Source organism: Lissotriton helveticus, chromosome 11, assembly GCF_964261635.1.
Source record: "Lissotriton helveticus chromosome 11, aLisHel1.1, whole genome shotgun sequence".
Classification (NCBI taxonomy): Eukaryota; Metazoa; Chordata; class Amphibia; order Caudata; family Salamandridae; genus Lissotriton; species Lissotriton helveticus.
In genome coordinates, this window is record NC_136072.1 from 66,270,698 (window position 1) to 66,286,642 (window position 15,945).

Consider the following 15,945-nt stretch of genomic DNA (forward strand, 5'->3'; position numbering starts at 1 on the left):
GGGTATGCCTGGTTGGGGGCGGGCAGGTGGTCGGGTCCAGGAGGAGTGGTTTGCCCACTGGTGGCCCTGACTGTTTGGTCAGCCTCCTGGGGCCGACTAAACCAGTCATGCACACTCTACATTTTCTCTATGTAGCTGCATGCAGCCTTCATAGACCCCTGCACCCGCCCCCCCACCCGTGAGTCAGACGAGCCGCGACTGGAAGAGACTGCATTATAGGAGCCTCTGTGTCTTGTAATAAACTTCAGTAGGGGTTTACAGCAGCCACAGCCCGTGCAGGTAAGAGCGGTAAGGCCGGGTTACGGAGTGAGTTCGACTAACGACCACATGGGAAAATAAATAAATAATATCTTTCCCTCATCGTCGTTTGTCAGAATCCTCCCCACCCGTCACCACCGCTATTACCTGCACAGGCCGCGGCTGGTCCACAGAATCTAAAATGTTAAGAACAACTGGCCTGCAGTAACTTCAACCAGGCTGCTCTTTACACCCTACTCCTATCAATGCAAGCCAATGGCCATCCTATTCTGGATAGTTGAAGCCCAGCAGGCCATGACCTTTAGGGTAATCTGCAGCTTTCAGCAACCCTGGTACAGTGTCCTCCTCACCCTCAGGCTCTGTCCCAAGGACTTTCTACCATTCTAGTTATAGCTTGTTTGTAGGATTTCACCTAGCTAACACAATGTTTACTGACCAGTTAATCATTTTTGACTTGATCTTACCAATAAGCTGATGTTTCATTTGGGGCCCTTAGAGTTCGGTGCACGTTTTTTTTTTAACAGAGTTTTATAGAGAGCAAACTTGACCCGAATCGGGTATCAGAGCACTTTACATAGCACCAGTTACGTTACATGTGGACACACATTTATTTTTGTTAGGCACAGGAAAATTAAGTGATTTGCCCAGAATCACAGGATGTTCGGCGTCATTGCCGAGACTCGAACCCAGTTCCCCAGATTCGAGGTAGACTGCCCTAGCCGTTAGGCCAACTCCTCTCCCCATCACAAACGTGAAGGATCTCCCGCCAGCTGTATTATACGTGCATTATATTCTTTCAGGGACGGCTCCTCCGCTAAGGCAGAGGAGTATCGCCCCACAAGAAAAAAAATATGATAATGCCATGTTATTATCATTTTACTTTTCCCTAGCGGCTCTGTAGGTGCAGGCGGCTGTCCACAGAGCAGGGGAGGAGTGGTAGGCACTCTCCAAGTGCGCATGACGGTTTGACCAGTTTTTTTAGGCCGGCCAAACAGTCATGCGCGCTTTGCATGTTCTCCACCTGCTGTAATGCACAGCCTGAGTAGAGAACAATGCAAAAACAACAGCTTGGCAGTTCGAGCTGGACTGTTCCCATGAGGCCCAGAATCAAGACTGATTTGCACATGGCCAGGTCTAAACTGGGGTGGCATGGTGAGCAAAAGAATGATGGATTTAACCCAGATCTCTTGACTGGGGGTGAATGTGTTTTGATTTGTTCTGCATTCCGTCCATCAATTGTGTGTCTTTTGAGTAGAGAACATGCACAGGCTCCCAGTCTCCATCTGAGCACCGAACTATGGCGCTCAGACCAATCACGATGCTGCTATCAGCAGCGTTGTGATTGGCTAGAGGAGCCTGGAAGCCTAGGTGCTTCCTGTTCCAGCATCGTGGCAAGAAAGATGGAGGAGAGACGGCCGTCGGTAAGTTAAGTTTAAAAGTTCTTTTTTTTTAACCCCACCTCTCCGCCACACCACAGCTGCCCCGTTGCAGCCGCTACTGTATTCTATGATACTTGTAATACGTCGGATGGGATATCCATCACGTTTCTGCTGGAGTAAACTGTCCGCCAAACTCTAAATCAGGCTCTATCTTTGGAGGTGACATGATGGTTTATGCTGATGTCATGTTAAATTGCAATGTGAAAGATAAGATATGTGTTGCGATGTAGGATGGCAACAAATGCAGGTGCAACTATATATTTTAAGTGACTGACTTTTAGTTGGTGCACTGTGTTGCATGAGAGTTTTATCAAATTTGGCCCTCAAGTAAGTGTCTATGTTCTCCAAGAAAAAGTATCAACTGAGAACACCTGCGTAACATAGAACAACAATAAATATTATGGTCACGATCCACATGTAGGGGAGGCGTCATGATGAAGGCTATCAAAGAATTGTAAATGTTAGAACATAAATCAAAAATTTATTTCAAAATTGTTGATTTAAAAAGAAAACAGGAAGAAAAAAACAACACTGTTCATATAGGTAATTTGTTATAAAGATAGAAAAATATGTAGTTGTCCCATACAAATTCGATCTAAAACCTGAAAAAAAGGACTCACAAGTAATCCGAGGCAATTTAATTCTGTTTAAAAATTAAGAAATTATATAAATAGTAAAAATTATGCTATGAAATTACTGGCGCGAATGGGTTCATAATCTTAAAAGTAATACGACTTTGATTTTACTCTGGCACTAACGGGCTCACAATCTAAGACTAGAGCTAGGCAACCTATGGTTGTGTGTTTTGCACCGGCAGAGGTCCATTCAATAGCTTTTTGAGAGCCCCAACTGCCTGGTGTGAATCTCACCTGCCTTTTGTGTATCTCCGGTTTGGATGTTGCAGAAAAGACTTTGTAAAAAAACAAAAAAATTAATGAGTGTGGCCAAGACAATGATCTACCCGCACGACAAACACTCAAAGCAGGGGGCTGATTCTGAAAAAATAACAAAGACCCTGACAAGCTGGGAGTTTTCTTATGGGCCTGTTGTATAGTTTGGAAGACTGGGTCAAGGAAGTGGCCAGTAAAATAAAATGTCCCCACTTTGAACAAGGTTATGAATGACTGTGAGTGAGTGAGTGAGTGAGGCAAGTGGGCCATCATGTGTTGGATGGCTTCCACAACGTCATTCTGAAAAGAATATGGCCAAATGTGCCTTTAACACTTCACTTCTTAAAGAATTTAGGCATCCATCAATCCTTTTCCTCTCTCTTTTTATCCATCTCTTCGTCCATCCTTTATTCTCTTCATTCATCCGTTGTTTTAGCATCCACCTTTCCTTCATACACCCATCCTTTTTTTTCTACATCAATCCACCCATCTCTCCATCCCTCCCTTCTCCCCTACCCTAGCTCTTTTCCTTTCGGGCTGTCATATTGACCCCCCCCCACCCAACAGCTCCATCTTGTGATTTTTGGGAGACAAGTGTCTCAGATCAAGTGCAGAGGATCCATCAACAACAGCTAGAAGGTAGGAGTCGACAACGACTGCTCACTGTCACAAAGAAAAGACAGCAGCCATCTTAACACTGGGACACAGATACCGACGTGATTTTCATGGATTCTGACACTTCTAGCAGTTTTTATTCTATGTTGTGTCTGAAGCCCCAATGGGTTACATTCAAGAGCTTGTTCTGTTCAAAGTATTCTGAAAGTTGAGCATTAATGTGTCTCATTTTTCCTGCAATGTTAAACTGTTTAATGTTATTTGTTGGGGGCAGGAATTACCACTGCTTGGTATACAGGTGGATTCAGAAAAGGGGGTGGTGATGAACAGAGTGTCTGAATTAAGCAGACCACTCTTACCCAGTCCAAAGATCAGGGCTTGATCCATCACCGTTATTTAGCTCACTGCCCCATCCCAGCTCAGAACCTGGCTATATGCAAATTAGTCTGTCCCTAAACACCAGGGGCCCGATTCACAGAACTAACTTAAGACAAATTCCTAAACTTACTACCATTTTGGTATTCACAGAAGGCACTTACTAATTTCGGTATTCACAGAAGTTAGGAGTCCTAACTTTAGGACTCTTAAATGCCTTCTGTGAATACCGAAAGTCTTAAAGTTAGAATTTTTCTGACTTTAGTAGTAGTAAAGTTAAGACTCCTAACTTTAGGAGTCTTAAATGCCTTCTGTGAATACCGAAAATCTTACTATTAGGATTTTTCTCAGTTTAGTAGTAGTAAGTTAGGACTCCTAACTTTAGGAGTCTTAAATGCCTTCTGTGAATACCGAAAATGAAAATCTTACTATTAGGATTTTTCTCAGTTTAGTAGTAGTAAGTTAGGACTCCTAACTTTAGGAGTTCTAAATGCCTTCTGGGAATACCGAAAGTCTTAATATTAGGATTTTTCTCAGTTTAGTAGTAGTAAAGTTAGTACTCCTAACTTTAGGACTCCTAAATGCCTTCTGTGAATACCGAAAGTCTTAAAATTAGGATTTTTTTCAGTTTAGGAGTCCTAATACTACTACTAAACTGAGAAGGCATTTAGGAGTCCTAAAGTTAGGAGTCCTAACTTTACTAGTACTAAATTGAGAATAATCCTAATTTTAAGACTTTCGGTATTCACAGAACGCATTTAGGAGTCTTAAAGTTAGGACTCCTAACTTCTGTGAATACCGAAATGAGTAAGTGCCTTCTGTGAATACCAAAATGGTAGTAAGTTTAGGATTTTGTCTTAAGTTAGTTCTGTGAATCGGGCACCAGGAGTGTGACTAGATGTTTTTATCTGTATCACTGGGTGTGAGGCCCACAGGCTCACTGTATGACTAGAACCACGTGCTGGCATCCCATGTGTATGTCAAGAACATGCGCGTTTGCAACGTGTGTAACACATCTGTGGTGGTAAGCTGTTTGTAAGAGTGAACCTTAGTAATGGAGGCCAGTGGGATCCATCTTGGATGCCTCTGGTCTGGTTATGTATAGCACAAGATGGAGGATGAAGACTGTGCCTCCAGGCAGGGGACGCACATTTTCTGTGTTCCTGTAGCTGAAGGGAGAAGAACCAGGCCCTGATATGAGGAAGATGTAGAGAGGGCTACCTTTAACACCATCATGTCCTGACCAAAGAACACTGTGTGGAGCAGTGTCTCATGCTAATGCTTTGCAAATACAATTAATACAAATATGAAAGGTTTTCCAGTTTAATGTTGTAGTGGACATTTGTTGTAAATATGCTTGCCAGCACCTTATCCATCGAGCCAGTGCAGACACAGTGGTATGGACAGACTTGGAAGGACATCCTGCCCCAACCCTGTTCCAGTTTAGAAAGAGAGGAAGGCTCACCTCTTTTAAGAACACTACAGCAGGCAGCATGAGCAGTCTACAAACCAACTACCTCTCTTACCACTCATTGGGCATGATTGACAAAGTTAAACTGAGAGGAAGGTCTAACTTTACAAATTTCAGTATTCACAAAGGGCATTTAAGAGTCAAGTCAAGTCAGAATTTATATAGCGCACTACATACCCAGAGGGTCTCAAGGCGCTTGAGGAAGGGGGGGGGGAGGTTTACTTATCGAATATCCAGGTTTTAAGCTGTTTTCTGAAGGCTAGGTGGTTTTGAGTAAGGCGGAGGTGGATGGGAAGGGAATTCCAGGTTTTGGCCGCTAGGTAGGAGAAGGACCTTCCCCCCATGGTGGCTTTGTGGATGCGCGGAACAGCGGCGAGGGCTTGGTTGGACGAGCGCAGCTGGCGGGTGGGGGTTTAAAAGGAAAGGCGCGTGTTGAGACAATCAGGTCCAAGTTCGTATAAGGCTTTGTGTGCCTGGGTGAGGAGACGGAACGTTATCCTTTTGTTGACGGGGAGCCAGTGCAGGTCTTTTAGGTGACCAGAGATATGGTCTTTGCGAGGGATGTCTAGTATGAGTCTGGCTGAGGCATTTTGGATGTGTTGGAGTTTTTTCTGCAGTTTTGCGGTGGTACCGGCGTAAAGGGTGTTTCCGTAGTCAAGACGGCTTGTAACCAGTGCGTGGGTGACCGTTTTTCTTGTTTCGGTGGGGATCCAGCGAAATGTTTTTTTGAGCATGCGGAGGATGTTGAAGCATAATGATGAGACGGCGTTGACTTGTCTGGTCATCGAGAGTGAGGAGTCCAGGATGATGCCCAGGTTCCGTGCGTGGTCCGTCGGTATGGGGGCTTTTCCTAGGGCCGTTGGCCACCAAGAGTCGTCCCAGGTGGAAGGGGATGCACCTAAGATGAGGACTTCCGTTTTGTCCGAGTTCAGTTTCAGACGGCTATGTTGCATCCACTCGGCTACTTCTTTCATCCCTTCATGTAGGTTTGTTTTGGCGGTGGTTGGGTCTTTGGTGAGTGAGAGGATCAGCTGAGTGTCATCAGCGTAGGAGATGATGTTGAGGTTGTGTTGACGTGCGATGGTTGCGAGGGGGCTCATGTAGACTTTGAAGAGGGTGGGGCTGAGTGATGATCCTTGCGGGACGCCGCAGATGACTTCAGTGGCCTCTGACTTGAAAGGGGGGAGTCGGACTCTCTGAGTTCTTCCAGCGAGGAACGAGATGATCCAGTCCAATGCTTTTCCTTGAATTCCGATGTTTCTGAGGCGTTGTATCAGGGTGCTATGGCAGACTGTGTCGAAGGCTGCGGAGAGGTCAAGGAGGATGAGGGCGACTGTGTCTCCGTTGTCCAGTAGTGTTCGAATGTCGTCTGTTGCTGCGATGAGGGCGGTCTCGGTGCTGTGTTTGGCTCGGAAGCCAGACTGTGAGGAATCAAGTGATTTGTTTGTTTCGAGGAAGGCGGCGAGCTGATTGTTGATGGCTTTCTCAATGACTTTGGCAGGGAATGGGAGGAGCGAGATGGGGCGGTAGTTTTTGAGTTCAGTGGGGTCAGCTGTGGGTTTCTTCAGAAGGGCGCTGAGTTTGGCGTGTTTCCAGCTTTCTGGGAATGTGGCGGAGTTAAGGGAGCAGTTGATGACGTCTCGGAGATGGGGTGCGATAATGGAGTCTGCTTTGTTGAAGATGTGATGGGGGCATGGGTCTGTGGGGGATCCTGAGTGGATGGAGTTCATCAGGCGAATGGTGTCTTCTGTGGTGATTGGGTTCCAGTCTAGAACGTTGTTTGGAGGAGGTACATGTTCGGAGGTGAGTGGGGTGGACTGGTTTACGTGTTGGTTGTCAAAGCTGTTATGTATGTCGGCGATTTTGTCATGGAAGAATGAGGCAAGGGAGTCACAGAGGACTTGAGAGGGGGTGATGTCGTTTGAGCTGGCGGTGGGGTTGGTGAATTCTTTGATGATGTTGAAAAGTTCCTTGCTGTTATGGGCGTTGTTGTCTAGTCGGTCTTTGAGTGCTGATTTCTTGGCTGTTCGGATGAGTTGGTGGTGTTTGCGGGTGGCGTTTTTGAAGGCGGCTTGGGAGATAGTGTTTGGGTCTTTTTTCCAAGTTTTCTTAAGGGAACGACAGATCTTCTTGGATTTCTTAAGGTCGTCGTTGAACCAGGGGGCGTTCTTGCTTCCTTGCTTGATTTGATGTTTTTTCAGGGGTGCTAGTTTGTCGGCTGTTTGGGTTAACCATTGTGTGAGGTTGATGGCGGCTTGATTAGGGTTAGTTGAATAGGCAGGGGGTTTTTGAAGAAGCGATGTGGATATTTGGTCGATGGTGATTTTGTTCCAATTTCTTCGCAGAGTTGGTTGAGGGAGGTTGTGGATCGTGGTCTTATTGTAGGTGAAATGGATGCAACTGTGGTCCGTCCAGTGGAGGGGTGTGGTATGAGTGAAGGAGATATGCTTGCTGGCAGTGAAGATAGGGTCGAGTGTGTGTCCTGCGTAGTGTGTGGGGGTGTTAACAAGTTGTTTGAGTCCGAGATTGGCGAGATTGTCCAGAAGGGTGGTGGTGTTATTGTCGTTGCTCTTTTCCAGATGGAAATTGAGGTCTCCCAGTAGAATGTATTCTTCCGAGGGGAGTGCGTGTGGGGTGATGAAGTCGGTGATGTCTTCGCTGAATTTTGTACGGGGTCCTGGTGGCCTGTAGAGGAGGGTGCCTCTGAGTGTGGTCTTGGGGTCGGTGTGGATCTGGAAGTGAAGGTGTTCTGCGATAGTGAGGTTGTCATCTGAGCTGGTTGAGACGCGGATGGTGTTCTTGTGGACGATGGCGATGCCTCCTCCTGTTTGGATGGGGCGGTCCTTACGGATGATCTTGTAGCCTTCCGGGATGGCTATGGAGATGTCTGGAGCTGAAGAGGCTTTCATCCAGGTTTCTGTTAGGAAGGCGATGTCTGGATCGGTGGTGTCGATTAGATCCCAAAGGTCGATGACGTGTTTGTGAACCGAGCGGGTGTTGAGAAGGATGCATTTAAGGTGGTTGGGGCTGGATCTCTGTTTGGTGTTTGTTGGTTTGGTGTGGGTCTTGACGCAGGTGAATTTGCAGGAGAGGCAGCTGACGGGTCCATGGGTGTGTCCTGGTGCTGCTTGGGTGCAGTTAGGGAGTCGGCCGGGGTTAAGTGCTAAGAGGGTGGAGGCGTCGTATGTGATGCGGGAGGGATGAGTGGTGCGGGGACCAGGGGGTCTGGCGCTGGGCGCGGTCCAGGCGCGGACGGGCGCAGACGGGCTTACCTTTGGCGCACCTTCGGCGCGCATGTGGCGCAATCGCTGCGCGTAAACGCTGCGCGCAAAAGCATCTGTCATATGTGGATGGTGGAGGGGCGAGGGAGGAGCAGCTGGGAGGCGGGGGCGGGGTCGAGAGCCGGGCAGGGAGGCAGGAAAACAAACAACAAAATGGATGGCAAAAGCGATCGAGGATTGGGGCACAAATAATCAAAAACGCTCACAATTAGCTAATGGCGCCGGCACAATCAGGCACAATGCGTTTAACTAGGCAGAGGCAGCACTGCACAGCGCAATGGCATACAAAGCGTGCTCTCGCAGTATAGCGCTTCGAATACAATTTAAATGCGCAGCTAAGCACTGTTAATTGCGTCAGCAGTGTGGTCTAGCAGGAAATATTAAGGCAGCCAGGCGCTACGATACCGATCAGCAGGGAGCTGGGAGCAGCGTGAGGAGCGGCCGCCTCTGAGCAGATCAGGACGGTCACAGCGCTATCACGGGGGAGTGGGGCCTGTAGTATCAGTGGGAGGGAGGAGCAGCTGGGAGGCGGGGGGCGGGGTCGAGAGCCGGGCAGGGAGGCAGGAAAACAAACAACAAAATGGATGGCAAAAGCGATCGAGGATTGGGGCACAAATAATCAAAAACGCTCACAATTAGCTAATGGCGCCGGCACAATCAGGCACAATGCGTTTAACTAGGCAGAGGCAGCACTGCACAGCGCAATGGCATACAAAGCGTGCTCTCGCAGTATAGCGCTTCGAATACAATTTAAATGCGCAGCTAAGCACTGTTAATTGCGTCAGCAGTGTGGTCTAGCAGGAAATATTAAGGCAGCCAGGCGCTACGATACCGATCAGCAGGGAGCTGGGAGCAGCGTGAGGAGCGGCCGCCTCTGAGCAGATCAGATCAGTAAAGCTAGATTTTTGCCTCAGTTTAACTTAAGTTTTGGTCTTAAGTTTAACTGAGACCAAACGTCTAGTCTAAATTAAACTTAAAACCAAAACGTAAGTTAAATTGAGACAAAAGTCTGACTTTACTGCTGGTAAATGCCTTTGTGAATACCAAAAATCGTAAAGTTAGACTTTCCTCTCATTTTACTTTTGTGAATCGGGCTCCATTGACTTTATTCTGGACATTGACCCCGTACACCACTCCACTGCCTGTTGGCTAGTTTCGAGCTATACAAATACCACATAAATACATACATACATTGGCCGGTATCTGTTGCACTCTGTAAGCCATGTCTGAGTCTTTCTTCCATTTCTTCTCCCTCCACAGCTGGCAAAGACCTATGGGAATATCTTCACCTTGTGGCTTGGAAAGACTCCTATGGTGGTCCTGCATGGATTTCAAGCGGTGAAAGAAGCATTGATCTCTCACTCAGAAGAAATGTCTGGTCGGCCGACTAGTCCTCTCTTCAAGGCTATCATGGGGTGTAATGGTATGTGTGCCTAGAGCACTGAGAAGCCATATGTTCTGACACAGACATACAGCTAATGTTTAAGTTACTGATGAGTGTTCTTGTTCCATAAAGCAAGTTAAATCTGCAAAAAGTGCTGAGTAAAACATGTCAATAAAAACTCAGGGCAACCATGGAGCCCAGATCTCTGCATGATACAGACACTAGCACACACACACACATGCACGCACACACACACTTGTTTTTTTAATATTTTATATACTGTACATTGCAAACCATAATTTGCCAGGCTAGCTTGAATCTGGTGGCGTAGCGAGCACGGGAACACGTCTGGGCATACACTTCCCACACAGGGCGACAGACACAAAACATATGGCTGGGTCTAAACTGGGGTGGCATGGTGAGCAAAAGACCGATGGATTTAACCCAGATCTCTTGACTGGTGGTGAATGTTTGATTTGTTCTGCATTCTGTCCATCATTTGTGTGCTTTTGCTTTGTCGCCCTAAGTGTGCCGGGTATGTCCAGACGTGGGTCCCGGTCACACTGTGCCACTGGATTCAAACTAGCCTGGCTGATGAGGGATAATACCTCGAAACCGGTCCCAGGATGCTTTTTTCTAGTCCATGGAGGACCTAGCTTGGCAGTTCGGGCTGGAGTGTTCCCATGAGGTGCAGGGTCAAGGTTGATTTGCATATCACTGGGTCTAAACTGGGGTGGCATGGTGAGCCATAGGATGGTGGGTTTAACCCAAATCTATTTGCAAGGGGTGAATGTTTGATTTGTTCTGCATTCTATCCATCATTTGTGTGTCTTTTTTTTCCTCGCCCTAAGTGCACCAGCTATGCCCAGACGTGTGTACCGGACTCACTGAACCACTGATTTCAAGCTAGCCTGGCTGATGAGAGGTGATATCCCAAAACCGGTCCCAACATACTTGTTTCTGGTCCAGGGAGGACCTAGCTTGGCAGTTTAGGCTGGACTGTTCCCATGAGGAGCAGGGTCAAGACTGATTTGCATACGGCTGGGTTTACACTGGGGTGGCTTAGTGAGCAAAAGAGCAACGGGTTTAACCCAGATCTCTTGACTGGGGGTGAATGTTTGATGTATTCTCCATTCCACCCATCATTTGTATGTTTTTTGCTTTCTCACCCTAAAGTGGGCCGGGTATGCCCAGACGTGGGTCCAGGGCTCACTGTGCCACTGGAGTCAAGCTAGTTTGGCTGATATGGGGCGATACCCCGAAACCGGTCCCAGGATGCTTATTTCAGGTCCAGGGAGGACCTGGCTTGGTAGTTCGGGCTGGACTATTCCTATGAGGAGCAGCATCAGGACTGATTTGCATATAGCGGTGTCAAACTTTGGTGGCATGGGAACCAAAAGAACTATGGATTTAACCGAGATGTCTTGACTAGGGTGAATGTTTGATTTGTTCTGCATTCTGTCCATGATTTGTGTGTTGTTTGCTTTCTCATCTTAAGTGCGCCGGGTATGCTCTGACGTGGGTCCAGGGCTCACTATGCCGCTAGATTTAAGCTAACCTCACTGATGAGGGTTGATTCCCCAAAACCAGTCCCAGGATGCTTGTTTCTGGTCCACTGAGGACCTGACTTGGCAGTTCGGTCTGGGCTGTTCCCATGAGAAGCAGAGTCAAGACTGGTTTTGACTGGGGGTGAATGTGTGATTTGTTCTGCATTCCATTCATCATTTGTGTGTCTATTGCTTTCTTGCACTAAGTACGCAGGGTATAGCCAGACACGGGTCCCGGGCTCACTCTGCCACTGGATTCAAGCTAGCCTCGCTGATGAGGATAATACCCCAAAACCTGTCCCAGGATGCTTGTTTCTGGTCCAGGGAGGACGTAATTTGACAGTTCGGGCTGGCTTGTTCCCATTAGGAGCAGGGTCAAGGCTGATTTGCATATGGCTGTGTCTAAACTGGGGTGGCATGGTGAGCAAAAGAACAATGGAATTAACCCAGATCTCTTGACTTGGGGTGAATGTCTAATTTTTTCTGCATTCCGTTCATCATTTGTGTGTCTTTTGCCCAGGGAACAAAGTCCCAAGATTGGTAGAGGCTTGTTGGGGTGGCCCTGGGGTGGTAAGATATTAGAGAGGGCCCCACAAACATCGGGACAGAGCACCGTTATCAACTACTGAATTAAATCTCCCCTTAGAAATTTGAAACTGTTTTATCGATACAACAACAACCATTCAGTCACTCCATGCAAGGTCCTTCATTTAAACCGCACACTCGACTAGTAACACAACAATATGAAAAAATTCTTATTTTGTATGGGATATTTCTTGTACATCATGTTTTATTTCTCATAAGATGAACACATTAAGGTAATCAGGGAATCAGAGACAGGGAGTGTGGGTCCTCTTTCCTGGGAATGGTGCTCAGCTGCTGCCAGTAATGTCAATGAAGAAGTCTTTGAGGCAGGCCAGGTTCAGAAAGAGGTTAGTTGAGTAGGATATAGGGGATAGGGAAGAAAGAGTAGTGAAGGCCGGGGGGTTGTGGGGTTCAGGCAAGCAGAGAGGGAAGACTTATTGGTGCCCAGAGGCATGCGACAATGCATGAGGGCCTAGCTGCACTCATCCTCTATGTAGGTCATCTTAGGTGGTGGCAGCTGTCGTAGCCTGCTCACCGCCACATACTAAAGTTAGCAGGAATGATTGGCAAAGAGGTACCAGTTAAAGTGGGCGGCATAAGAAGGATGGGGTACCAATGGTGTGCCCTTCACAGGTTGTGTTCAGGTGGGTCCCCGGGTGTCAGGATGGCGGCGAGGAGCGGTGAGACAGCAGGAGTCACGGACCCCTTACCTGGGGAGCCAGCTGAAGGTGTAGGAGCTTGGCCCCCGAGTGCATGGCATCAGACTTCATGATTATGTCATTATTAGCACAGGGATGGGTCTGCCAAATATTGGAAAGCAAGGAAGGACCTCAGTGCATCTCGACATGCCTGCACTAAGGCAGCATGTCCACTGTAGTAGTGGTATTGCTGGAATGGAGCAATAGAAGGGGAGGCAGCAGAGCAGCATGAACAGAGCCCGGCAATAAGATGGCCAGAGGACAGGGAGGACAGGCTCAGGATGGGAATGAGCCAGAAGAGGAGCATACAGCAGCCTGTAGGGGGTAAGGCAAGAGAGCTTGTATGTGGTGGTGTAGGAGTAGAGCGGGCTTAAGGCGGAGGTGATGTGAAGGGCAAGTGTATGGGGAAAAGGCAAGTGGGTGAGGGCACCTAATGATGAAGAGTATGGGAGCAAGAGTGAAGACTGGGAGGTTGAGAAAGAGGACAGCACTTTGGGCTTTCCCAGCAGCTTCAAGAAGCTTCACCAGCTCAAAGAGAGACAACCAACTGGGAGAGTTCAGTGTGGCGCACCCACCCCGGCCCGAAGAGATAGCATGGTCCAGGGTGGCTGGTCCACAGCTGACATTGACAGGCAAGGAGCAGGGCAGGGAAAGTCTGGGGTGGCCTCCTTGTCAGGGAGGTAGTCAGCCTCCTGTGATGGTGATGTTGGGGATGTGGAAGTGCTGGGGCCAAGTGGTGTTGAGATGGGAAGACGGGAGAGTAGGGAGGAGAACCATGTTGGATTATGGGGACAAAGAGGAACGGGAGGAGGGTGAGCTAGTGGAACTGATGGGTGAGGATGAGGAGTAAGTGGAGGAATGCAAAAGGAACAAATGATGGACGGAATGCTGGACAGTGCAAACATTCATCCCCAGTCACAAGGATCTGGGTTTAATCCTTTGTTCTTTTGCTCACCATGCCACCCCAGTTTGGACCCAGCCATATGCAAATCAGTCTTGACCCTGTTCCTTATGGGAACAGTCCAGCCCAAACTGCCAATCCAGGTCCTTCCTGGACCGGAAACAAGCATCCTGGGACCGGTTTCGGGGTAATACCCCATATCAGCCAGGCTAACTTGAATCCAGTGGTGTAGTGAGCACAGGACCCACGTCTGGGCATACCCTTCCCACTTGGGGAGACATATGCAAATGAAAAAATTGATGGACGGAATGCTGGACAATGCAAACATTCACCCCCAGTCACAAGGATATGGGTTAAAACCATCATTCTTTTGCTCACCACACCACCCCAGTTTGGACCCAGCCATATGCAAATCAGTCTTGACCCTGTTCCTTGTGGGAACAGCCCAGCCTGAACTGCCAAGCCAGGTCCTCCTTGAACCAGAAACAAGCATCCTGGGACCGGTTTCATGGCATCATTCTTCGTCAGCCAGGCTAGCTTGAATTCAGTGGTGCAGTGAGCATGGGACCCATTTCTGAGCATACTCTTCCCACTAGGGCGACAAAAGGAACAATCGATGGACGGAATGTTGAACAATGCAAACATTCACCCCCAGTCACGAGGATCTGGGTTTAATCCATCATTCTATGGTGTTTGAAATTGTTCAGTATTCTGTCTATCAATTGTTCTTTGTGCAAGTGGATGAATTGCATTGGTGTTTTGAGTACCTGAGAGGCCGGAAAACAGGGGGAAAAAGTAACATGACAGCAGCAAAGTAAGTCGTTTATGTGCTGGAAACAAGGTTGCTTACAGGACAGCAGGCTTCGGTGTAGGTCCTGTCCATAAGGCCAGGCTAGAAGACTGATGTTGGTACAAAAACTTAAATGGTTTCAGAAGGTGTCAGGGTCAACAGAGATGCAACAAAGGACATTATGGAAGTTATAGAGGGGAGGGTATGTGGCAGGTCGAGGTGTGGGTAAGTAGGCAAAAGATGGGGAGAAGGGTTAGGAAAAGGAGAGTTAAGACGTATAAGAAGTTTCCTTACATGGGGATTACAAAGACTCTGGGCGCTCACTTGATGGAGGCGATGAAAGATAAGATAGGAGGGGCAGTACATAGAAGTTTTTAGTATACTACAGAGGGAGGTGAGGTCCAAAGAGGGATCGAAGGAGGAGGAATATGAATTGGGAAGAAGACCAAAAGTACTGGTCACTGTTGAGAATTGGACATTGACTATTCTAGCATATGCTCGTGTTTACTATGACATATATCCAGATAGATGTGTCAGCCTCTTTAAATATATAGATGTGGTAAGGAAGGTACATATTATATTTGGGGGTTACGCATGAGTAAGGTATGATGAGGAGTTTTGAGCAAGGGTGGCAAAGGATGATGAATGGAAATGGGAGAGGTGGACATGGATCTGTGGCTGCAGTGGATGGCACCCTCTACTCCGGTGCCTACAGGATATACAGACAGTGTTTGCCAGTGTTATATCAACCCTTTCAAAGGTGTCCCACCCAGGGAGGGGCAGGGGAAGCAGGCAGGGAGCAGCAGGACCAGTTAGGGCTTGCTGGTCCTACAATAAGGGTGTCTGTGGGCAAGTAGTATTGTAAGTTCAAGTGTGAGTGTTCAAATGGTGGAGCAAAACACTTCCACACACAATGTAAAGATAACATGGGGGTGGGGACATGGGAGACAGGGTGGTTGTTGGCAGCAGCAGACTCAGAGATGAGGTGGCAGGGAAGGCCAGTGGCAAATGGGGATGCTTGTAGTCCAATTAAATTAGAACTCTTAAGTTATTGGCTACAGCTTTATGGAAACAAATTTGATACCCAGTTAGTGCTAGGAGTTGTGGGGCTGATTTTAGATTTGGTTACAGAGGTCTTAGGTAGGAGGTGGGCAGCAGCTTTGTCAGCCAGGGAGCACCCGGTGGTGGTGTTGCACAAGTAGACTAAGGAATTAAGAAAGGCAGGATTGAAGGCCTTTACAGAAGTGGCCCATGGACAGGTTGATTGTGTCACCAAGAGGGTTGTATGATGGAACAATGCATGCCTGAACAACTCATGCCTTTACCACGTATGCCTTTTACCATGCAATATCGTGGTAAAGACATGATTGGTAAAGTGACGTGTGTGCAGAAGATCATACCTCTGCCCTCAGTCCTGAAAACTGTACCTTTCCCCTACCCGAGCCCTAAAAATTCACCCATGCCCTAAAAACTACCCCGACCCAGCGCCCTTGCTCTGAGCCCTAAAAACTGCCCCCCTACATTGATGAAGTACCCCGACCCAGCACTGCCCCCCCTGCCCTGAGGCCTAAAACTGCCCACAGCCCTTAAAACAGTCCCTTTTCCTCGGCCTGCCCTGAGTGCCCTAAAAACTGTTCCACGCCCTAAAAACTACCCCAACCCAGCCCTCCCTGCCCTGAGCCCTAAAACTGCTCCCTGCCCTATAAACAAC

General features: G+C 47.9%; 1 protein-coding gene across 3 annotated transcripts in view; it reads left to right on the forward strand.

Annotated features, from left to right (window-relative positions):
- The window catches only part of LOC144791017 (cytochrome P450 2J2-like), a 381,495-nt gene that overhangs the window by 280,487 nt on the left and 85,063 nt on the right, over positions 1 to 15,945 (forward strand). For all 3 annotated transcript variants that reach the window (XM_078665646.1, XM_078665647.1, XM_078665648.1), the window contains one exon: positions 9,590 to 9,752. In XM_078665646.1, coding sequence (XP_078521772.1) covers positions 9,590 to 9,752 — 163 coding nt within the window. The remainder of the gene's footprint in view (positions 1 to 9,589; positions 9,753 to 15,945) is intronic.